The 25,310-nt window shown below is 39.4% G+C and overlaps 1 protein-coding gene across 8 annotated transcripts in view; it reads right to left on the bottom strand.

The window, feature by feature from the left end:
- Window positions 1–5,376: 5,376 nt before the first annotated feature.
- EPS15L1 (epidermal growth factor receptor pathway substrate 15 like 1) overlaps window positions 5,377–25,310 on the bottom strand; it is a 46,416-nt gene continuing 26,482 nt past the window's right edge. For 5 of the 8 annotated variants that reach the window (XM_062510260.1, XM_062510265.1, XM_062510261.1 and 2 more), the window contains 2 exons: window positions 15,354–15,559; window positions 5,377–10,775 (listed from right to left, as the gene is read on the bottom strand). In XM_062510260.1, coding sequence (XP_062366244.1) covers window positions 10,629–10,775; window positions 15,354–15,559 — 353 coding nt within the window. In that variant the 3' untranslated portion in view covers window positions 5,377–10,628. The other 3 variants (XM_062510264.1, XM_062510267.1, XM_062510263.1) reach the window with 3 other exon arrangements.

Here is a 25,310-nt window from a genome sequence, read left to right as displayed (position 1 = left end):
CATGGAAGAACGAGTTCCACATTTCACTTTTGTAGTTCTTTCAAAGTGAAATATAAGGGAGCTTTAACATTTCTTCATCAAAACCAAAACTCATTTATTTGCTAGAAAAAAAAAATAAATTGCACAATCTAATTCCAGAAAGTGAGGATGACTTAAAGATGTTCTAAACTTGGCACATTCATTGTTGCAACAGTTCTAGGTATTTCCTTCTCTTTCCCCATAGCTGAATATTTTCATATTTCAGTATGTCCTTTGGTGTTCATGACTTTAAGAAAACAATTTTTAAAATTCTTATTCTCATCTCTTCATACTCACCTGGCTTTCCCTTGCTCTTTCTGAAGAACTGGAAATGGTTATATTCATTCCCAGTTTTCAGCATTCCCAGTTTTTGTTATAACTCAGGTTTCAGTGATATAGTGCGAGCTTAAATGATTCTCTTTTTTGTGATGCAATTCCAAAGACAAAGAGGTGTGACACCTCAGTGCCCAGCCCCATATCTGCCTTGGGAAGGCCCCAGCCAGAGCTTTCCAGAGATGGAGGAGATCTTGGAAGCATCACAATATCCCAACATACTTACCTGGCTCTGCTTGTCCTCAGTCCTCGCCTGACCTCTGGCTGGTCTCACCAGTTTTCTGCCCTTCCAAATCCTCAGCCTGGAGAAAAGGATTCCAAGGAGACCTCAGAGCCCCTTCCAGTGCCTAAAGGGGCTCCAAGAGAGCTGGAGAGGGACTGGGGGACAAGTGACAGGACAAGACAGAATGTGTTCACAGCACCAGAGAGCAGGGTTAGTGGGATATTGGGCTGGAATTCTTCCCTGTGAGGGTGGTGAGGGACTGGAATAGAATTCCCAAGAAATTGTGACTGCTTCATCCCTGGAAATGTTCAAGACCAGCTTGGATGGGGCTTGGAGCAATCTGATTTAAAGGAAGATGTCCCTGCCCATGGCAGGGAGTGGAACAGGATGGACTTAAACTCCCTTCCAGCCCAATCCATTCTGGGATTCTGTGATTCCAAGTCAGCTGCAGCCAGTGAATGGCACGAAGGTGTTGTGTGCTGCTCAGGGCCTTTGTGCAGAAATAAATATCACCAGAGTCCCTAATCCTTAAAAAACTCTCATGTGGCTACTCTGCAGCACCCACCACACTGGGTGCTTCTGCTCCTCCTTCTCCTCCCGTGCCTCAGCACGGGAGCATCCAGATCTGCCTTTGCTTCAGGAAAGAGTCTGGCTGTGGGGTTATCACCTCTGCTGCCTCTGCTCCTGCTCACTGAAAAGTCTTCAGATAAGACAGCTGATATCAGACAGCCTGATAGCGTGTTACCAAATAGCACTCAGATCCTAATGAGCACTGAAGACGTGGAAAGAGGAGCAGGTGATGCTCTGAGTTGTTAGATTTGTGACTCAACTAAAAATAGAGCAGAGGAATCTTCATACATAAATATAAAAATATATATAAAATATAAAATATAAATATAAAATAAAATATAAAATATCATAAAATATAAAATAAAAATATTAATTATAAAATGTATATAAAGTCGGTCCTCTGAAATTGGTAAGGGATAGGGGGACAAAGCACTAATGAAAGTTCACAAGAAACTTTCTTGCCATTGTTTAAAGGAGAGCATCTGTGATAATTGCTGCGTGGTCTTTAAAGGAAACTGCACGTTCATGAATCTTGAGATCATCTTGTAGCAGAAAAGAAGAGATGCTGATCTCATTCTTCTCACATCCATTATGAGTAATTGCCAACTCTCTCTTTTTTTTTTTTTTTTTTTTTTTTTCTTTCTTTAATTGTTTTAAATGAGTACATCCGGAGATAGGTCGCTGTAATTCCAGAAATCTACCAAGCCTCCCCTAGTCAGCAGGAAACCACTAATGTTCCACATCTTCAAATAATTGACCAGCAGGTTGTCATCTCTTAAGTAATTGTGTTCTAATTAACCATCTTCCTCTCAGGGAGCATCCAGCAACCACAACCTACAGCTATCCTGGATTTGATTTTGATGTAGCAATGAAAGGAAAAAAACTACAGAAGTTGTAGTTAAACGTGATGGGAGGAAATGCAGAGTCCATTGAAAACAAGATTTTCACACATAGTAATATAAGGTACCACAGCCATAGGCTCCCTATTGTTGTAAGATAGATTGTGAGATTAGTTAGAGCAGGTTAAGAGCAGAAACAAGCAAATCCTGCACAATGATCCTAGTGAAAACTTTAGAAAATATTGCCCAACTCAGGTACCGTCCAGACCAGTCACTGCTCAAAGTCAGATCATTCCACATGGAGTTTCAGAGCATTGTGTTCCACTCTGCTGAAAATAAGTTTTTGCTCACGCACTGACTTGAGAAGAGTCAGTTAAACTCCCCTGAGATGGGACCTCACTGTCAGAACACACCATAATTCTGCAACAGCCCAGAGCAGGAGCAGATCCAGCCTCTGCAGGGCCATTTGGCTCGGTCACCTTTCGGCTCTCAAAGGTGCCCCGGTGCCCTGTGCTTGGCCAGCACCACCCCAGCACCCTCTGCACACCCAGCACCACAGCAGCACCCTGGGAAACTGCCCAGCACCACCACCCCAGCACATCGTGCACAACCCACATCACCCTGCACGCAACCAGCACCCAGCATGCCAGCAGGCAGGGCACTTTCAAATCTCTTTTTTTCAACCCTAAAGCGGAAGGTTGGTCTACAAACCCTCTGGCTTTTCTGGAAGTTTATTTTAGATTCAGTTTTGTAGCCAATCACATCTGAGGGCTGAAGCTTTAGTGCTGGACATGGCTCACCTAATGCAGGATGGGGCATTTCAACCTGTGTGAGCCCTTGGTTACTCACAGCCATTTACAAACTGCCTGAAAACATGGACTGGCTCAAAACTTTGGTCTTCCATCCACAAGAATGCAAAAATAAGTTTGTCCACTCTTCAAATTATAGGATTGTGTGGTTCTGTGGTTTTCTGTGGTTTCTTTAGCTATTTTGTGCACCTCTAACACAGAGTAGCTGTTAGACCCTGCTTAAATTGAATTTTCAAAGCCAGAACCCCAAGCTCTAGCAATTTCTTTTGCTATATTTAGATAAAGCAACTACAACAAAGTCATGTAGCCATCACTATGGTAACTAGCAAAAAATTCAACACAAACCCCACGCAATTTAACAGGGAGAAAGACACCCCCACTGCTAGCATCCAAAACCTACTTGGTGGCATCTACGAACCTTAAAATTCCTGGGTGTCCTCGAAGCTGCTGCTCTCAGCTGGGTCTGTCCCAGGTCCCACGTGCCCAAGACATGCTCTACGTGCTCTGAATGAGGCAGTCAGAGCTTTGAATTGCACTGCAGCCCTCCTCTGCCGTGGGCCAGCCTCTGGCAGATGTGTGCTTCCCACTGATTCGGAGAAGTAAATTGTTTTACAGGCCAAACACTAGTAACCTAAAGCACATAGCCATGCTCAGTTTACAAGCCCTGGAGGTAACTAGTCCAATATATTGATTCCCAGAGACTCCTTAAAGCTCTGCATAATTTGATCACAAACAACCCATTCCCCATCACTTCAGCTGAGACTGGGAGCAGCCACGGTCACATACCAGCAAAGGATGCACGGATTTATCCCGAACTTGTTAGGTAGAAAATATATTTGACTTACTCTTTTGAGGTCTGATTTTTTTCAGCCACAATTACATGATCTTATAATGTTTAGTGCAGACACTAACGAGGAACCATAAGGACTGCTTTATAGAATGAAGAAGGGGTTAACTTTACCAAAATCTCCTTCCTAAGCACAAGGAGAGCAGAAGCAACCAAGTTTTCATTTCCTCTGTAACCATTGTTACCTGCTTATTTACATACTCCCATTGTAAGTCCTTTTAGCAAATCAGAAGTTTTCTGCCTGTTGTCATTGAGCATAAATTCAGCAACACAGAAACTGCAGGTGAACTTACCTGGTACAGGCTAATAACTAAATAGAGTATTGCTTCAAATCACTTTTACTTTGGTTTCTTGCACTTCTGGAGTGCTGACCCATTAGGTCACCAAGAAATATCTGGAGTATCATGTGGGATATGATCTCCTGTGACATTTAATATATTAGGTGACTAGCTCCTGAGCCTGAGGCTTATACACAAAACACACATGCAAATATACTCAAATCCCAACAACCACTTTTTTACAGCCTGTGTGCAATGATAGCATAAGTGGGTTTTGTTATCTTAATGATTTAATATTTTATTGCAAAATACAGGATATAGAATGCCTGGATGTCCTTTCTGTGGATGCAAGGGACAGCCAGAGAGCACATTCATTTTTCATTCTGAAAATTGTGATCAAGGACCTTTATGGGAAGTCAAACAGCAGAAATATGTTTGCTGCTGGCAGAGTCCTGTGAGATTTCATCAATTAGAAAGGCTACAGCAATTTTAAGAGACACTGCATCAGCACCAATAAAAAGTTTTAATTGTGGTCATTATATGAAAAGAAAAATGCCAACCAGACAGGAGGGAAAAGGTACTCAGAGTGACTACACTGATAGTCACGTACAGCAGATGGGAGATTCAGCAATTCCAGTGATAAACCTGACAGCACTTCCAGTGGAGGGGTGGCACTGGTGACTCCAGGAGCTCAGAATTCCAAGAGCAGAGCTGGGCTTGGGTATTTAGGTTCAGTCAAAAAATGCTGCAGTTGTGTTGGAGGTTTTACAGTTGGGCTCACCTTGGACAGCCTTCAGCATCAAATTTCCACATCCTGAACAGAATGGTGATGCTTTTCTTCCATTCCCAGTGAAGGGGCTCTTAGGCCATGCTGGGTACAGGGATACCCTTTCAGACTAAGCCCAGACAAGGTGGATTAGCATTAGCATTGGGAAAGCATTGGGAAAGCATGGGGATGAGAATGGAGGGAGTTGTGCCCATCTGTGACACACTGCGGTCAAATCCTCCAAAATGTCAATGTAATAAAAATATCAGAGAGAAACCTGCCTTGGCAACCTGCTGCTCACTTTGGCCAGGTGAGCAGGAGCAGCCAGTGAACAGCTGGGATGAGTCAAAGTGAGTAAATGGAACAGCCCAACAGTGAGGTGTGTTTTTCCAGCCAGCCAAAGGTTGTCTCTAGTGATGTCCCCAACCCCTCCCGGTGCAAACTGCCAGGACACACAGCATTGCAAATTGCTTGGAAAGGGTGTGGTGTTGGATTTGGGATTGGCCTGCTCAGCCCAAATCAGGCTGGGACAAGGAAGAAATGGAAGGACACGAGGGAAAACAGTGGAGAGGGCACCAGCCAACAGGAAAAAGATCTCAGTGCAGGGCTGCTGTTCAAAGCAAGATTAACAAATTTAACATAAAAACTTGTGAAAGTGTGGACAAAAAAAAGTAAAGAAAGAGTGCAGAAATCTCAGAGCTCCAAAAAGTAACTTTCATTTATTATATTAAACAATAACATTTCTCTTATTTTATTAAACAATAAACACATGAGATGGGTTAAAATTAAAATACCTTACAATTTGTTATAACATTTAAAAGATAAATATAGCCACAATAATGTTCGTATTTGGAGATATTAGTCAGATTTAGGTCAACATTGCAGTTTCCCCTTTGTGTTTCCACCTTTTTCAGGTCAGACTGAAGAATGATATATTAAAAGGGACACCAGAAGAGCACTCTGTACTTGCAACAGCAGAAGGAATCACAGTCACTAGGAGTTTTCCTTTGAAATTTATAGGGAGAGGCAGAAGTTGGAGAAATGAAAATTCCATTTTATAACAAATTAGCCTTTATTTATAAAACTTTCAAGTAAAAAGAGCAGTATATCAACTGATCCATCAGGTGTGTCAATGAATTATAGTTAACATATTTACTCTAAAAATAAATCTATGATTCCATCATACTCCAAGCAAAATTCCTTTCTAAGGAAAGATGGTTGTTGTGAAGTCTAGATAGATGCAATATATAACCAAATATATAACCCAAAACATCGCTGTTCCACTAGTATAGGAAGATAATTGAATTAAATCATTAACAGCAGAGATCAATTCACTTCAACAGAGTTCCAGCTCTAAATAAGGATTAAGCAGAAATGAAATTCCTGAGAGGGAAGAATAAAATGCTGAAGAAAAGAGAAATCAAACTCTCACACAAGGGAAAGCAACAATTCTACCTGGACCAAAACTCCTTGGGCCATGGTTCTACAGAACAAATATTCTTCTCAATGGAGAAACACTAAAGAAGAAATAGTAACCCCAAAAGGATTATAAGAAGAATTCAAGAAAATTGTGTTATCTTTGAGCATAAGATGACAAAAATTCTACAATAGTGCCAACAGATTTCACAGATGGGAAGTAAAAATAAAAAGGCTTACATAAACACAGCTTGGAATTTCCTACACTTTGAGAGTACAGTACATGGAACAAGATATGGGAAGGACTGATGACCCTCACAGGGCAGAGGTTCCATGAAGAACAAGTTGCCTACATAAAAAAAAATTAATACAGCATTATTGTGGAAGTATGACTTTAATGAGCATTTGTTTTTATTGCAGGGTGACTGGGAGTTTTTTCAGCAAGACAATTTGAAGGTAACTGAGAGAAACCACTCAAGGCAAATGTGAACACACAGTTCTGGAAGGGTAATGTGGTAATTCAGCATACGTGTCCTACATGCACTGTCTGCACATGCAGGTTCAACATTAATAACTGTCTGTCCTGTTTAACTGTTGTGCCTCAGTGCTCTGTGCAATCCAGAGCTTTCCACAAGTCATTCCAGTAGTATATATTCCATATAAAACACGTGTGCCACCATAAAAAAACCCTGCTAAACTCTTAGTGATTGCTCAAGGTACCACACAGTCTAATAATTTATCTAAGTAGAAAGAAGAATCACCCCCACTCTTTCCTCTAAGCCAAATATGCAATGGATACTCATTCCCCCTGAAGTGAAAGCTTAGGTGGAAGTGGAGGAAAAACAGAACTGGAATCCACAATTATGTACAACCAATCTAACTGGAATTAAGCAAGAAAAAAATGTTTTCCACCTTTGCCTGTGACTGCTTGGGGTGTGTGTATGGGAACAGTTCCTTACAAATAATTTTTTTAAAAGGAAAAAAAAAAGGGAAGAGGGAAGTGAAACTATGAGAAAACATTGGAGAAAACTCATTGCCTCAGCCCAGAGAAGAAAGATGATATACAAGATCAGCAGTTGAGCTACATTCCAAACAGATACTTTAAAAACTAAAAAGAATGTGAAATTACATCCAGTGCAGATGATTACTACTTTCTGCCAGGGTTCTCCTACACCTGGCACAGCTAATGAACACAGTTTTTCATATCAATGAAAGAAATCTTGATACAAATTAATTAAGAAATAATTTATCCTCTTCTCTTTAACCAGGACTTTGAAATTCTCAGAGCCGTGAGCTAATTTGAATTTCTGTAAAGATTCCAATTCTGTATCCATCAGTGGTTACAGAATTCATACATACACACAAGCTTTAATATACAGAATATATATGCATACTCTACATATTCACTGTATATACAGATTTTATGTACAGCACAAGGAACTATATAGTGGACATAGCATGTGGACATGTAGAGTATATACACACACTATGATAACATTATACAATACTATATATATATATATATACATACATATATATATATATATACACACAGACATGAATAATATGGATCTCACTGTACACTGTATATGCACTAGGGATATTCACATTTTCCATATCTTACATTGTATGTATTTTCTTTGCCCAAATAGCAACAGGTCTGTTTGTGCTTTAAATGTCACTGCTCTGTGGAGGAAGAAAGTCAATGTCTTGCAATAAGGTTTTGCCTCACAGAGCAAGTGCAGGTGTTGTACAAACACTGAGTTACAGCATAGGGAAAGAATGTGGGGAATCTTCCCTTTTTACATGGAGAACTATATTAGACACAAAAAGGGAGAAACCACAGCTAGGCTTTCTTCTATGGCAATGACAACATTCTGAATCAAGAGTGTTTCAGTAAATTTAAGGTTCCTAAATCTAACACGGTGCATAGACAATATGTGTTCTCTCCTTGTTGGTTTGTTGATCTGCAATTAACTGTCCAAGCAAATATGAGAAAGAGTCAATAAGGAAATACAAAAACAAGTCCTAACACTATACAGAATGCTAGACTAATTCACATTTCTGCCTCCCTGCTGGACATCCTGAAAATGTCATCTCATTGGCCTAGAAGTATTATAAATTCAGTATTTTAGGGCCCTAACAAAGCAGCAGAAAGTCTTGTTATGGAACAGAACTTCAAAAATGCATCAAGCTATTTAGTCATCCACCTGTCCCACTGGAGTGACATCATCCAGTCCAGAACTGGTATTACTTCCTAAATTTTATTGTAGCAGAAGAGTCACCACAAGGACTCAGTTTCAAGTGAATAGGAGGATCTTACACATGGATACAGCTTGCTTAACTTCACTGAGAATCCTGCAGCCAGATGCTTTTGAAAATTACTCTTTCACAGCAAAAGTTTTATCATGCTACCTGAAGACAGACACAAGTTAGCTCTCAGAGATCTCAAGTTCTATACACTGTAACAGAAGAGAGAATTTTTTTATGTTTTTAGTGTGTTTGATCACGAAATCAAACATGTACTGGAGAAAAATTATTGCAATGGGAAGGGATTTCAAATCAGGTTCTGCAAAATTAGAAATAGCTTCTATCACATCCCAAAGGGCTCATTTAAGGGACAGTATTAAATATTATACAGTTGGTTTTGGTATTAGAAATAAATCTTCTCCCCTTCTGAGGAGAATGAAAGGTTCACATTATTTGTAGTACCATTAGCATAGGAGACACACAACAAAAGGGGAGCTGTGACCCCTAAAAATAACATCCTAAACCCTAATAGATGTGTGTGTCTGCACACCCACCCACCCACCTAGCTCCCCCACAAAAGCCTGAGACTACAAATGCCACATCTTGGCTGCATTTCAGAGCTGAAAACTACCAAGATGCTTAAAATGATGCAATCAGATCCTCTGTGCAAGGCAAGCACCCAGGATAAGGCAATCCCAACAGAACAGGGAAAGATTGTTTTCATTCACCGAGTAGGCACTATCATTGTAGCATGAAAATAAAAGTAAGGAAGCAAGGACATAAAAAATAGAAATGCATTAAAGATGATGAAGGAATCTCACATTAAAAAACAAAACAAAACAAAACAAAAAAACAATGTTATAAGATAAGGGCCACATCAGTAAAAACACAGAATGTAAAGGTTTTGCATTCCCAGAGAACAAAGGGCAGGCAAGAAGACTGAGGACATTTAAAAATGCTAGATCCCTACTCTATGAGACAGAAAATTCCAAGGCAAACACAACTGAAGTTTTAGAATTCCTGTAATCAGAAAAGGCATTTCTAGTAAGCAAATTAAATTCACAGACTTATTTTTTCTATGACATGTCAAACACATTCTGTGTTGCCTTTTCCAGGTGGAAGCATTCAGTGCATATAAAACCTGTTCCTACCTGGTCTCAGTACTGCAAACTGTATTTTAGAGCCAACCCGGGCAGTGCTGCCAGAACTGATGTGTGAATATGTATTTGGCAACTAAAATCTGATTCAACTTGGCTTCATTTCATCTAAGTCTGCTTGATCTGTCACCCCAAAGAGGTGGAAATGAAGAAGCAGAGGTAGAGACTGTCCCAGAGAGTCACTTGGGTAACACAACCAGTCTGTGTGCTGGGAGTTGGAGTAAATGAGGGTACAATGGGTTGTAGGGATGAGTGCTCCTCAAATACGGCAACTTTTCCACCACTTGATTTCCTGATGTCACATTAAAGCAGCACCCAAATGTGTACATCACCATCTTGCAATCCTGTTAGCTTGCAATAAAGCATTTTTTTTACTTCAAAGCAATTTTTTACTTCATAATTTAGTTGCTAAATTATCCCATTTACTACAACGGAATTAACTCCCTCTTTTAGTCACATACAATTATTAAAACTCAATGCAAACAAATGTTTAAATTAGAAGAACTGCTAATTCCTAGAGTCTTCAAATTTGTACTGTTTTACAGGGTTCACTGTTTGTATCCATCATATATAAATTGTCAGATTCTTTTGTAAAAGCCACAACTTCTGGACAAGAAGGGACCATCTAATAATAAATTTATGCTTTGACATAGATGATGCAGAGAAGTACTGATTAGCCAACCATGAATTATTAAAGAAATGTAACAAGTGAAAGCTAATTCTACAAATATTCTCTTTTTATGACATTTTCTTCGAAATCCATATTGCAGCCTCAAAGACTCCGTGGAATTCAGGTTATAAAAAAACAGATTCACAAGCTGCAGTTTACTCTATGCAACATTTGTGTTTCAGATAAAGAAACTTTCAGTACCTTAGGATTATACGTTAAATTTCTTACAAGCAATAAATTTTATCTAGAACATATAATACAGCTTATACAGTGTTTCCTGCAGATTATGCACTTGAGAAGCCACACACAGCCTGGCTGGACACAAACAGCCAGTCCTGTTTAGATCTGAAGGTGACTAAAATTATTTTCACAATATAAACCAATGATTTAGTATTTTTATAAAAGCCTCGTTCCGAGGTTTCTCTTAAACAGGGTGGAGCCCAGGACCCTCTTTAAGAGTCTGGCATGTCAGCCTTACTGAGTGCAATGGCCAACTCAAGGTCTTCTTGTTCTTGTCTCCGCAACCGAGCCAGTCTTTCCTGCTCTGCTTTTTCACTCTCTCGTTTTGCCCAGGCCAGCTGCTGTTCCTCATTTCCAAACTAAAAAAATGAAAATGGAAAATGAATTAATAAAGCCATCAACCAGCTCGGAGAATTTATGCAAAAAAAAAAAAAAAAAATACAAAGAATCAGACTTATTAAATATACAGCTCAAGAACGCCAGGTTGCGTTAGGGCAGTTCTAGGTTGACATAGAAATTCACTCATTGGTTTCCTCATTTCATCCTTTATTTCCTTAGCTTCTTCCTCCTCCCACCTGGAAATCAATTCACAAGGGATGCAAGTCCCTGCATCTGTGGCTCAGTTGGGTATGAAAATGGCCAAAAAGACCCTCCACAAGCACAAAAAAAGGAAATGAACGGTTTGAAAGCACAGCAACTACAACCATTTTTATGAATAAATAGCTGGTAAAAGGTGCTAAATAGCTGGTAAAGCTAATAGTTATTTACTCTTGTGTGACTGCACAACAGAGAGTTTTATCGTGGTAGTTCCTGCTAAGGGTGAGGTGTTCAATAAGTGATTTTGGACACTGCTGACATGTGGAAAGTTTCATCACCAAATAAAAAGTTACTAAAAATGCTTTTGTTGCTGTTCATAAAATACACACAGAGTTTCACCAGTAAGAAATAATGTGAGAGAATCTGATTTACTTCAGCAAAGAACACTAAGAAAATATCACACTTTAAAACATTCACCTCCTAAACCTGTTTGGGGCTTCCCAAAACACAAGTACAGTGAAGCAAAACTTGTCCAAAATTATATTCTAATATTTACCATTGAGGGATGCAAAAGTTTGCTTGCTTAAACGTCTTGAACAGAATCTGAAACTATTTTATTGAAATCATAGCAATTTCAAACTCAAATATAATCTGTTCCCAGTTAATTTTAGCATTTGCTGAGGAGAATAGGAACAGCTGCATGCAAATGTTTGCACTAAAGCCCATTTCTAAATCTGCTTTGTGCTGTCCTGTTTTTTGTTTTTGTTTTTTTTTTTGGGATTTTTTCGTTGGTTGGTTGGTTGGTTTTGTGTGTGTGTGTGTGTGCAGGAAAACTTATTATTTGAGGGGTTTTTGGAGAAGAAAAATTTCAACTGGATGTATACTGCAAAAATTCCTTGTGGCCCAGGACCCAGTGACTCCGAGCACAGCCTGCTGTGCCATGGCACAAACTGATGCAGCTACACCTGCCCAGACTGACCTGAAATATTGAACTGAGTGTTAAAAATCAAGCTTCAGGGTTAAACCCTGCTTGGCTGCATAAACACTATGTGATGTGACACCCCAGTGTCCTCCTTGGCTCTACAGTGTATCTGTAATTTTCATTTTTTATGTATTTTGAAATAAATCCCCCTATTTGAATTTCTTTCAACCCAAGCCCAATTCTCATTTACTCATAATTTAATCATTCCTCTGGATGCCCATCATTCCTCATTTCATTTCTCCCAGTATGACTTCTGAGATGATTTGGTGCAAAAACCCCCAAACTTTTCTTCATACAATATCTCTGCTTTCATCGCTATAAAAATTTCGATGAGAATCTTTGAGCATTTGATGTTATTGAAATGCCATAAAACAGTCACACCTTTCAATATTTTACTTTTAAAATGGAGATACCCTTCTACAGCTCCTCATTTAAATAATGTCAGCTGATAGGTAAGATTGAAAAGCTCACTTAAGATTTTAAAGAGATTTTTTTTTTTTTTTCAAGGTAAAGACAGATACAAATGGAAGCAGGAATTCTCTGCTTAGTCCAGGGATTTAGGTACATCCAACAGCTGGGATGGAGAATGAATGGTTACTACTTTCAGAAATTCAAGACACTTGGGTCAAACTATCTGGGATTTTTAATTTTTTTTTTATGTTGAGAAAACAGTTTTACTTCTATAGTTTCCATTTCAGGATAAGGCTTCCAAAGTTTATGGGAGTTCCAATTATAACTTCTTTATGGGACACAAATTATATTTTTGTGGTTAAAAGTGCTGAGTGGAAAAAATAAGGAAAAATAGGCAAGTGATTAACTGGAAACAAATCTGGATGTGCCTTATTACAAGTGGTTGGCACAAGGTACAATATTCAGGAGATAACTCTCACCATTAATTAGTGAAATAAATACAGAACAGCTCATTAATGCCACAGATTCTTGCACAGCTTGTCAATAAAAAGATAATTTGCAGGTAATCTAATACAATAACAATTTTTTGTATGTCCAGGTTTCAACAAGTCTATAAATATGTGTCACACATGTAATGGCATTAAACTCTTCCTTTTCTTTTTCAGAAGTACAGAAAGTACAGACCCAAGGCATAGATGAGGAAACCAGCAGACTGCAGCAAGACTAATCAATAATCACAAAAAGCTCCACTAACTTGTGTGTACTGAATTACCAGCTGGTACTGAGATAAAAAGCTTAGTCCTAAGTGTTCTGTTTCTTGGGAATTTAAACACTTCATGTTGGCAAAAAAAGTGGCTTTTCTTGTCGCTCTGTAAACTGCAGCTGGAACCCAGAAATAACTGAAATCTGAGCTACCAAAAGACTGTTTTGTTCCAATGAATCATATTTAATGACAGCAACAAAGTTAAGAATGCAATGAAAATATATGTAAACTCTGGGTGCATGAAGTTGCCAATGTGTCAAAAAAGCACCAGATTTTCCTACTAAAATATAATAATGAAGGTTCTTATGTTCCTTCTTGCAACAGTCAAGGATTTCAATTAAAAATCAAGGTTGTTTGATTATTCAGTTCTACACGATTCTGTTCTCAGACTCCATGGATTCAAAGTAGATGTCAAAAACCTTCTGTAAGTAAAACTGATTTTAATTTCCATTATGGAGTTTCCCAAAGATGAGGCAAAGAGAAGCACAATATTCTCAATTATTTCAAGGTAACTGGTACATTTAAAACATACAGAAGGATTAGGAATTGTCAAGTGTAGCAGCATAATTGTGTTACAGAAAAGGAAAAAACCCCATGAACTGAGGACAAAAGGGATCAAATCTGTCTTTTCAGTCAAATTCAGTCAACGCTTCTCTTTTTTTCTTTAGGAGGAGAAATTAATTCAGAAAACTGATTTAAAAAATGATTTCATTTGATGAAATGCCATTTAATAGGAATCAAGTGGCTACTGCTCATTATCTCATTTTTCCTACTTGTTCCTTATCTTCTAAAGTTAATCTGAGTTGAGAACATGATGGCGTGGCAAATTTGACCCTGGAGCACCCACTAGGATTGGGATCAGAGATTTCAGTTAATCATTTGATACAATCACTAAGAGTAAACCACGTTTTAACTTAACAAATACAGTCTGGAAAGTAAGATGACAGTAACTGGGTAACAGTCATTCAATTCCATTCCATCATTTGTCTTTCATTACAGGAGGAAATTAGATGTTGTTGAAGAAACTTCAGATAAAGCAGGTTTTATGTCTTATTTTTATTAAGAATGTCACCAGTTTGTATACAATCAAAATTTAACTGTGCAAATCCAACTAGCTGTGGTCAAACATACAACAAATCTTGAACCTGGGCGTTTCAAAATGATAAATTAAAGCCCTGAGACCAACTAAAGTCTACAAAGATGACCCCAGCGAACAATATCAAATAGGAAAGCGATATGCATTTTATATTAAATAATAACTAGGAAAAAAAGCCCCAAAACATTAAAAAGAAACAACCTGAAAGATTCAGCTTAAATGTCTCCTCTTGTTGAACACTGCCCTGGGTCCAGCAGAGTTAAAGAACACAGTGAGTTCACAATTTTACTGTGTGGCAACGTGAGAGAAAAAAACCATGTGAAAAAAGGAAGAATCCAGAGGCTGTGGATGGAACAGATTCTATCCACTTATGGAAGCACCAAGAACCACACCACCATTGCATTTACAATGGTTCCCAATTCCAGCACTAAAACCAAAGCCAGGCTTTGAAAACCCCAATATTTTTAATTGAATGGGGACTTGGCTTTGTTTTCAGACCTCTGGAAATGTCTTTTGGAGTTCAGTGTGGACCTTTCTATCTTGGTTCAAAAACCATTTTGTTTTTCTCTGTCTTTTTTACAGTATCAGTAACATGAACAAAATTCAACAGCTAAATCTTCAGTCTCTGTCTCATCTGTGTTTATCTATGACCACATTCCATCATACACAGCAAACGTAGCAACAGGATTGTCAGAACTTACTCCACAAACAGTTACAAGTACTTATTAGAAACTTTCCCTTTAAGGATTTGCTTCTCAGGATATGGTGAAATTGCTATAAAATGTTTTCATCAATTATTTTTGAGTCTTTACATCATTGGCTCCCAAAAATCTGTTTACAAAATAGCCTCCATGCAACAAAAACAATACACAGGTTCTGCTACAAAGAATTTGAGAGTAAAGGCACGCTGTACTAAAATAATTTAAATGCACATAAACCCTTGAAAATTTAGTACGAAACTTCTTTTTTATTGAAATAACGCCTTTTTATTACAGAAATATCAATACAAAAACAATGAGGACAGCATGAAGGTACTGAGAGACAGAAGCCAGGGAACAGTAGGTCTGCAGGTAAGACAAAAAACCCAACAGAGATTGCTGCAAGCAGAGCAGAAAGTGGTTTGCTCAGAGACAAGGAACTTAACTTACAGAGCTGAAGTCTGCAAACCCCAAGGAAGAGTCTTTAGAAGTTTTACTTGAAGAGGAGGGAGCAAATGGATCTTTTCCACTAAATGGGTCCCCAAACCCCTTTTTACTCTGAAACAGGTCACTGCTGTCAGCCCCAAATGGCTGGAATGGATCATGGGGCTTGGGAAAATCTGCAGACCCAAGGTGGCTTACAGGAGTACTTTTACCTGGAAAGTTTAGGAAAAAAAAAAAAAAAAAACAAAAAAAAAGAGGAGAAAAAGAGAAGTTACTTACCATGGACTATGCAAAGCCCTGAAATAGGAAACTGTGCTGATACATTTTAGCATCATCCATCCTTCTTGGGATGGGTGAAAATTTGACTAAATATAATGGTATTAATTTCTCAGTGCAACTGATCTAAGAGAGTTGTTCTATTTAAATGAATTTATCATCTTACACAGATACATAAATATTAATTCCATCAAGATTTTAAATGATGAAACCTATTATAAAGACATTTAGTCAGAAAAAGTTGACAAATGTGACTTTGATTTTCCAGGATTGGAGATATTTCAAGTTTAAGTTTGGTATTACATAGAAGACAAAATAAAAAACCATATGTCACTAAAGATAAGTCACATTAAATAGGATTAAAGAGTAACTTAGCTGTCACTTTACAGAATGCCTGCATTCTGCTTTTTTCCCTGGAAATGGCTTATCCTTCTACCAACACATACTCAAAGAAAAGGAGGCTGATTAAGAAATCACCTCTCTCTGGGGTGTTTGCTCCACAAGACACCTTTTTGCAGGTGACTGTTTGTCCTTATATTCCACTCCAACAATAAATGAAACCACAGGAATTATTATGTATGCTCATAAATACTATATGTACATTTCATTTGTTGCAGTTAAAGCCTCAGTGGCTGATTTTTAATTCCCCTCGTCAAAATACTGTTTTGTGAGGTCAAATAACTAAACAGATAAATCTATTTCTCCCCCTTCCACCCCACCTGAAAAAAAAAAAAAAAAAAGATTGCTCCTGACAAGTATTCGTCCAGCTTTCAGGGGAAATATTCCTTGGGTGAACATTCCTGTTTGCAATGTGTACTTGATAAAGGAAAATCAATAAACATTCTTAAAATAAACAAATTCTTACAACTTCCTGCATAATAACCCGAATCCCATACATTATTTGTAGTAATAGAGCTGGTTTGAAATGTCCAATTCTTTGAACTATAATTTAATAAGAATCTTATCATTTATTCCCATGATGGTATGCATACTAGGAAAGCACAGAGAAATGGAATCAACCCCCAAATTTCAGAGTGCAACTTGGCATGTGGGAGCTTTTCAGAAAGTATTTTGGTACATGCTTATGAACTTCAGAATATACACTCAGATCTGTGGAAATACTTTTATCAAAGAGAAATAAAGATCAGCAAGCTTGCACTAAATAAATGACCTATCCAGCAACTTCCAGTAAATCCCAGCTCAGCCTCTCCTACCCCAGGGTCAGCCAAAAGGCCATCCTCCCTTACACTCAGCTGGCCTCTACTGCCCAAAGTCAGATGCACACGTGGACAGGGAGCTGAAGGAATTGGGTAAACTGAGGAAATCAGGTTTACATGGAGCTGAGGAAATCATGCAGACTCTCATTAGTACAGTGTCAACGTCAGACTTGGAGGCAATACAGGCACCACTGGCAGGCATCGAGCTGCATTGAAAGCGGGAAGCAAAGAAGTCCCCAGTTGAGCAAGCAGACAGAGAGACATGGAAAACAAGGCACGTGCAGTAGGAGTTAAAAATGGATTTGTTTACTCCTAAGAGTGTTCAAGGGGAACCTTATCACAGTCCTGCAAGTCTTACAAAAGAAAAACATTAACAGATTTAGACCGGACCAAAAGAGATTCACATCAGACAATCCACAGCATTTTTAAAACTGAAGGATGCTCCAGAGTGCCCAGGAAACTTATCACATTTGTAGAATCAGAGAACATCCTGAGTTGGAAGGGACCCACAGGGATCATCCAGTCCAATCCCTGGTGCTTCACAGCCACCACAACAATCCCACTCTGTGCCTGAGAGTGTTGTGCAAATGCTCCTTGAGCTCTGGCAGCCTTGGGGCCATGACAATTGCTCTGGAGAGCCATGCTACCAACACACCCACGAGGTTTGAGAAAGCTTCTAGAGACAACGCTGGTTTGGCTGCCTTGAAGCTAGAAGATAAAGGAGATCTCTTAAAGCTCACGCCAGCACTACCTTCCATGGTTCAGTACATGCTCCATCCTGGATAACATACGTGACATACAGATCTCCATGGCAGCAACCACCTGTGCGACTCCTAAAGAGAGGCAGATCAGGCCGGTGCTTTGTCCTTCATGGAAGGAAGTGACACTACATACAGGAAACTGCTCTCCTCACAAGCATGGACCCTCCCTCACCCCAACCTGCCTTTCCACAGGCCACGTTTTTCTCTCTCTGGAATGGAGTGCTGCACTTCCATCCTGTCTATCCCCGTGGCCTCCAGGTCTCACCACTGCCACAGCCACCCCATGCCAGGAGACATACAGACCTGGCAAGGGATGAGCAACTCAGCATTCTGTATGCAATGTTCCACGTAAAAGAGCAACTTATTTTAATTTGCTTTAAATGAGAGTCATAGAATTGCAGAATGGGTTTGGGTTGGAAGGTATACCTTAAAGCTCATCCTGTTCTAACCCCCTGCCATGGGCAGGGACACCTTCCACAAGTTTGAGTTGCTCCAAGCTCCAGAGAAACTAGCCTTGGAGAATTATAAAGAGAATCAAAGTATCTGCATTTTCGACTTCTGGTCAAGTCAAAACTAGAGCCCCCTACATTATTTCTCCTTCCTCTATTGTCACTTACCAGCAAGGGAATCCCCCTCATATTTTACCCTGTATTGCCCCAAATCAATTTGGATTAAGGGAGGCAAAACCAACCTGTTTTAAGCTGCCCTTTACTTAGGTTAAATCTGCTAGCAAAACCACTTTGTGGAATTGGTGACTGTTAACACAACTGCCGAGCTTGCAACGTATTTGTTCAGCAAGCCTGGTTTTTCTGGGTGGCCTGTTTAAGGTTTTTGCACAAAGCTCCGGGTGGTTTTGAACCTGCACAGAGCATCAGGGTTTCTGGTGCTTCATCTTCGCAAAAGATCACAAAGAATCACTTTGTTGTAGAGGAAATGCCACATGTAATGAGATTTACTGCTAATGATATTGAAAGCTTTCATTTTACATAAATGAGTGCCACTTTCTTCAGATTTTTAGATGTTAAAGAATAAAATAGGGTGATAATTTTTCTATTTTGAAAAAAAAAAAAAAATAAAGTGAGAGGGAAACCCTTATGCAATCATGTTTATCTTTTGCAGAGCAATTTTAAGGGCAGAACCTACTCTGAATACATCAACCCCAGCATGCACAAGAATCCCCAACGAGCCCTACAATCACAGAACCTCCCCTGCCAAGCTGGAAGAGATCCACGAGGACCATCAAGCCCAACTCCAAGTCCAAAGCTCTCTTTTCATGACCTTTGTACGTGGCTTACAGTTGGTTTTATCCTGCCACACTCTGGTAGAAGTTTGTTTGGTTCAGTTAGATGTTGAAATTTACTCATTTATTAGCCACAAATTAGTAATAACAACACCAGTGTTGTCTTTCTGATGTCTTGGCTGACTTACAGCAAGTGTAAGTCTCCCACTGTAGTGAGTGGACACTTAACTACACAAAGATTTTTGTAGTCCCATGTTTAGTGTGTCAAGAATGTGGGTACAGAATTTCTACAATGTTAAGCAAAAGTACCCAAACCACAGTAAAAGGTTACCAGCTGTACTGATGGACACTGGTAAAATTGTAATACTGCAAAATAGAGTTGCAACTGAGATTGCATTTATCTTCTATTTGTGGGAAAAATGTTGCATTTTTACATTACTCTGCTCATCATTCTGAGGTATGGCAGGCAAACAGTTGTAACTCTTATTTGATTTTTCTGCTAATAGTTTCAGGGGAAAGAAGTTCAGAAAAAAGCAAAACAGGTCCTATTCTGAAACCACAGCAGTTTCAGCAGTTACCCAAGTGGTGCACCCAAACCACACTGAAGACTCACTTCAGCAAAAAGAGATGATGAACAAAATGGTTTACCACAGCAAGTGCTGTTACTTAGAGTGAACTCCACCCATACAAAGGGTTTATCTAATTTCATAACCCCTCAAGCAAACTTGAGTTTGTAGGGCTGAGATCTATATTTCAAAGCAAATATAACCTCACTGGTAGGATGCAAACACAAAATTTGTCTTACTTAATTACAAGATATTGACAACAAAGTGAAGTATTTAGAGCTATCCCAATATTCTGTTTCAATGCTGGGCCTGACTTTCTGCTTAGAAGATCTTTGCTGAATGATGAGAAGCAAAATTTTTCCTGCCTTGGAAGCCTGGATGGATCATGCTCATGGGCAAATGGGACAGAGTGGAAATGACACAACTTTAAACTTTCACTGGAGAAGGGCTCCTTTTCAGGAAACTTTCTAAACTGAAAAATACCCTTTAAGAAGTCAAGAGTTGTGCTGCAAAGGATAAGGAGTGATAGGGTGAGTTAAGTCCATACCTGTGATTATACCTGAGCATATAATCCCAGGATTTCCACCTCTCTGGCTTTTCACATGGCAGAAAAAGCCTCAAGTGCCTCCCAGCACATCTTTCTCTTGGAAGTTTACCAAATTTACATCTCATTCCCAACTTACTTGGCATATTTTCCACCATCCTGTTAAGATTATCCAGCTCCTTCAGTGCTTCAAAACCTTCATAAACTGAAGAAACTTACAGAAAAATGATTACTAGTTTCAAACTTTGCCTGGAGGTTAGTTACATTAAACAAAATTTCTACAGAATACTTGTAGGTCTTTGCCTTCAACAGGGGCTATTTCTGCACTGTATTTCAAACTCAACTATTAGATGATAATGTTCTTTGCAAAAAAAATCACAACATGTTTTTTGTAACATGCAAAATTCAAAATCCCCTCAGAAGAGCTTTTGCTTAATATTTGCAAAGTTTTGCACCTTGAGTTCACTGAAAACTTCTGCTTAAGAGAAATATTCTGATAATCTACAAACTTCTTGAAAGGTGAGAAATCGTTAAATGTTCAGCCCAACCATCTGCTCTGAAACAGCTTCTGGACAACCTCTTTCAACCATCAGTACTGAAATATCTTTACTCTCAGAGGCACAGCATAAACAAGAGAATCAAAGCGTGAATGGAATTTTTAGCTTGTGGCCAGGCAGGTGCTCCACCCATGAGTCATTTATCCTACACAACAAGGGATGCCTGTGTTCTAATGCAACTGTCAGATCTTCTAGAAGGCATGAAAAATAAAAAAGCTTTTCCTGTCAGTCACAACTTTGAGGCTGATTTTCTCACTCTCGGCTGCAGATGAGGGGAACAAATAAAGGTAAACAGGCAGCATGGTACTTGTGAATAACTCTGGGTGCTGAAAAAGTTCTAAGGAAACAGGTGTGTAGTATCATGCAGAAATAAACATCCCAACACTCCCGTGATCTCACAATGAGTAAAGAACAGAACTCTATATACCCTGCTTTAGACCAAATCATTGATTCCCACAACTTCAATAAATCTACACAATTCAAAGTTATATCTAAATTAAATTAAGGGAATTATGTTACTTTTTTTTTTAATGATTAACACAATCCTTTCTTTTGTTCCTAACTCCTGATTACATCCATTATACCTAGCATGGGTTCTTTATTTAAAAATTTATCTGACTAAATACAGAGAGCAAATTTCTAGAGGGGGACACTGTACATAGTGCAATTAAAAAAAATTGTTCACAATAGCGTGATGTGTTTAAACAGTAAGTATTCACAAGACATGATTTTCTCTCAAGAACTGAATTCAGTAAATGCACAAGACAAAGCATTCAGATTTTGGCCTGCATTTGTAAAAAAAGACACTGAACAAATTGTTAAGTCTTAATTTTGATCTAGTTGAGACACTGAAGATACATCTTAGGCAAACACACTACTAAACCCCATTTATATATCCAACTCAAAAAGTAGCAAAGATCTAAGCTTTCTTTAGCTCACTGGAAAGTGTCAACATGGGGTCAATGTGCACTGCCAATGCTCTTGGGCTGCCTTAAAGATGAAAAATAAGTCTAAAATTGCAAAAACAGTAAAACCATAAAATGCCTTAAATTTAGAGAAGTGACACATACAAAAAAAAAAACCTATATTTATCATTGACATGAAGGAGGAGGAAGCATCAAGCACAAAGGAAGGGAGCAGCAGAAACTGCACAAACATGGCCTGCACTGCCCTGATCTGGGCCAGCAGCTGGGTACACACAGAAGGAGCAAGAGGCTTCTGAAACGGTCCCAGAGATACAAAAGACACCTCCAAAGAGTGAATCTAAAACTTTCAGTTGGACCAGGGAAACCTGGAATATGTCTGCATGTGTGTGTTTAGATGGGTATCCACTCCCTAAGGCTTTGAGGTCAAAGTGCCATCAGAACACTCTCTTCCAGGATCCCTCCGTAACCGTGAGCACTTCGGTGGGTAGATCTTTCTGCAATTTTCCTTGCAAGCTCCCTGCACCCGAGGAACAGAACAAAAAGATGCTCTGCTGATAATTTTTCTTGCACATCTTGTTTCTCTGAGGCTGACAGCAACCTTCTGCAACCACACTTCTGAGGATAGGCAAAGGATGGCCACTCCAAATCAGGGAATTAGTGTTTCTGTAGATGATGGATTACAACATCCAGCACAGCTGTAAGTTTCCAGATTGGTTCAATAAACACAATATTAAGATCCTGTAGATGTGTTAAGATCTTAGACCCCTGACCCCTTTTCATTTTTTTAAGCTACCAGCAGGTTCATATATTGTTCATCAACCAACTGGCAAGATGAAAAAAGAGGAGTTGATCAGTCAGATTTTGCTTGAATCAGCCTTTTCTGTCTGTTTTTGGTAGGACAGCAAAAATACATCTAGCAGTCTTATAATCAGTAATTCTGTGAAATGCTGAACCCTAACACACTGATAGATTAAATTTATCATCAGTAACATCATTACTATTATTTTATAATCATTTCTAGTCACTCAAGCGCTGTGCAAACCTTTGTGTTTGCACTGAGGTCTGGAGCTTCACAGAACCAGGCCTCTCTGAGGGATCAGGGTCATGTTTCCTAACCCAAGGCAGGCTACCATCCCCCCTTTTTTTCCAGTATTTTAACATTTCAAAACCATAGCAAGTAATAAAACACTGTGTGAACAAAAATGAAGCCCTTAACCCAAAAGGTTAACACATAGGTGTTAACCACTAAACCTCTGAAATGCCAATATTCAGCTGCCATCACAGACCAGAGCTACAAAAAAAAAAATAAATGGATCACAAAACAAAGCTGAAGTGTTTTGACAAACTCTCCATGTGCAGTCTTGAATAGTAATTCACCAATGGAATTTAGTTTAATACCTGTATTTCAAATAGCAGCTAAGTAACTCCACTAATTTGTTTCTTATATAGGATTAATTCAATATGTTATTCCTTTAAATTTACTCAGAGTGGATGTGGACTCCTCATCTCTGGAATTGTTCAAGGCCAGTTTGAATGGGGCTTGAAACAGCCTGATCTGCTGGAAGGTGTTCCTGCCCAAGGCAGGGGGCTTAGAATCTTTAATGTCCCTTCCAACACATATCAGTCAGAGATTCTGTGATTCTACACATCCCAAGTATTTTTCTGCTATTTACATACTGGCAACCCAAAGGAAAATTGAATTTTTTCAGTGCATTAGCATTTAAGAAGTTCACTAGTAATATAATATTCACTACCTCTCTTCACCACTAATATACAATAATATAATAAAAATTATAACATTTACAAAAGCAAAAAAAAGTTAAGAGTGTTAAAATAATTGTGTTTATTAAATAAGCATTGCAAGCAAGTAGCACACTGAAATTGAAAAGTGTATTTTCTTCCTGTGTTTTTAGGATTTCTATTCTTTCAAGGTTAAAAAGGTGAAAACCACTATAAGCAAGCAATAAAAATTTAGAGAAGATTGAAGGTTTCACACCACTCTGTGGTGAAGGCTCTTCCACTAATATCACAGAACCCCAGAATGGTTTGAGTGGGAAGGATCTTAAAGCTCATCCAGAGCCACCCCTGCCATGAGCAGGGACACCTTCCACTATCCCAGGGTGCTTCAGGACCCATCCAGCCTGGCCTTGGACACAGGAATGGGTTACCCACAGCTTCTCTGGGCAATCTGGGTCAGTGCCTCTCCACACTCACACAGAAGAATTTCTTCCAACGTCCCACCCAGCCCTATTCTCTGTCAGTGTGGTGCCATTCCCCCTTGTCCTGTCACTTCTTGTGAAGCTCTTGTAAATAGTCTCAGGATTTCCATCTTTCTTCTGGACTCCCTTCAGGTACTGGAGTGCCACAGTTAGGTCATCTCAAAGATTTTCTTTTCCAGGTTGAAAAATCCCAATTCTTTCAGAATAGCAGAGCTGTTCCATCCCTCTGATTGTCTTGGTGCTTTGTCTGGACTTCCTCCAACAGGTTCATGTCCCTCCTGTGCAGGGCACCCAAGAGATGGATACTTTTTTGGTCCTTGAGCATGAGGACTCGTTGCAAAATGTCTTCTTCCTGAGAGTCCCAACCTCTATGTCTTGGCTGATTCTGAATTATTCAAGCATCCTCCACTGCTCCTCAGTAAACCCTGCCTGCCCATTAAGCTCAAGTTTCTTTCTAAACACCTCTCTTGGAATCTGGGAATTTCACCAGGGATAGGCTTCCCTTGCCTGCAATCCCTCATTATTGAGCATGTTTCTGCTGCAGGGTAAGAGTGCTGCCAACACACGTCATGGAAACACTGAGGGTGCCAGTTTGGAGGCTTCAGGGTGAGTTTTGCAGGACAGGCCATTTTGAACCTACTGCCAGTTCTAGGGTTTTCCATGCATCCTGATATTTAGGCACTTCATGTGTCACTCATGGAATCAGGATTAAGGCAGAATTGCATTCATCCAAGAACTTGTTGATGGCAAAAAATGTTTTCTCTCAGCTTCTCCAGCGACCATGTGCACCTGGACAATCATTAGTTGAGCAGAACTAGCAATATTTGTTTGGAGGATGCCAACTAGTACCTGGTGACACCAACTATATCCTGTCCTTTTAGTACCATGCAGGAATATTGAGTGGTAGATATGGAGCATGGGTCACTGAATGCAGCAGCAGCCTTAAAGGCACTAAACTATCTCTCTGACACTTGGGTGTGAGTTACCTCCCCCCTCTCTAAGGAGGCCTACAGGAATATTAGTAGTAAAACCCAAGACAATGCAAGGCAGCATTGGGAACTGATTGTAACCTACAACTTGGTGTGCCTTGTCCCCTTGGAAGCCAGATCACACACTCCTGTTGAGGTACTAACTTGATGGGGCAGGAGCTCTCATGTCTGAAAGGGCACACAAAAGGCAGACACAGCATCACGCCATTCAATGCCTGCGTCTTCTGACATCCTTAATGCACAGCATCAGCAAGGCAGGGCATGACCTGCTCTAATAGGAGGGGCCAAGTGTTTCTTGTCCTTTCTGGATATAGAGTGGCTTCTTCCTTCAGGAACTCGAGGGCCTGACAAGGAGTCCAGAGCATAGAGAGTAATGTGTCAGATGCTTGTCAGTAGTGGTTAATCTCACTGGTTAACAGCGCTGCTATAACCACAATGTGGAATGCATGAGGCTGCACTGAAAGGAAGTGGTAAGGGTGGGGCATAAGCACTAGGTCCCACGATCAAAGCACTAGAGCATTTTACTTATAACCCAATCACTGACACCCACACAGCAACTTCCTGTACTTTAAAAAAAAAAAAAAAGAAAAAAAATCTGTTTCTCTCGTTCTGTAATCAACAACTTTTACCTAGAAACTAGTTAGCGACAAACTCTGACTGATATCAAT

This window comes from Cinclus cinclus, chromosome 28 (assembly GCF_963662255.1).
Source record: "Cinclus cinclus chromosome 28, bCinCin1.1, whole genome shotgun sequence".
Lineage (NCBI taxonomy): Eukaryota > Metazoa > Chordata > Aves > Passeriformes > Cinclidae > Cinclus > Cinclus cinclus.
This window is presented reverse-complemented; position numbering and strand designations above follow the sequence as displayed.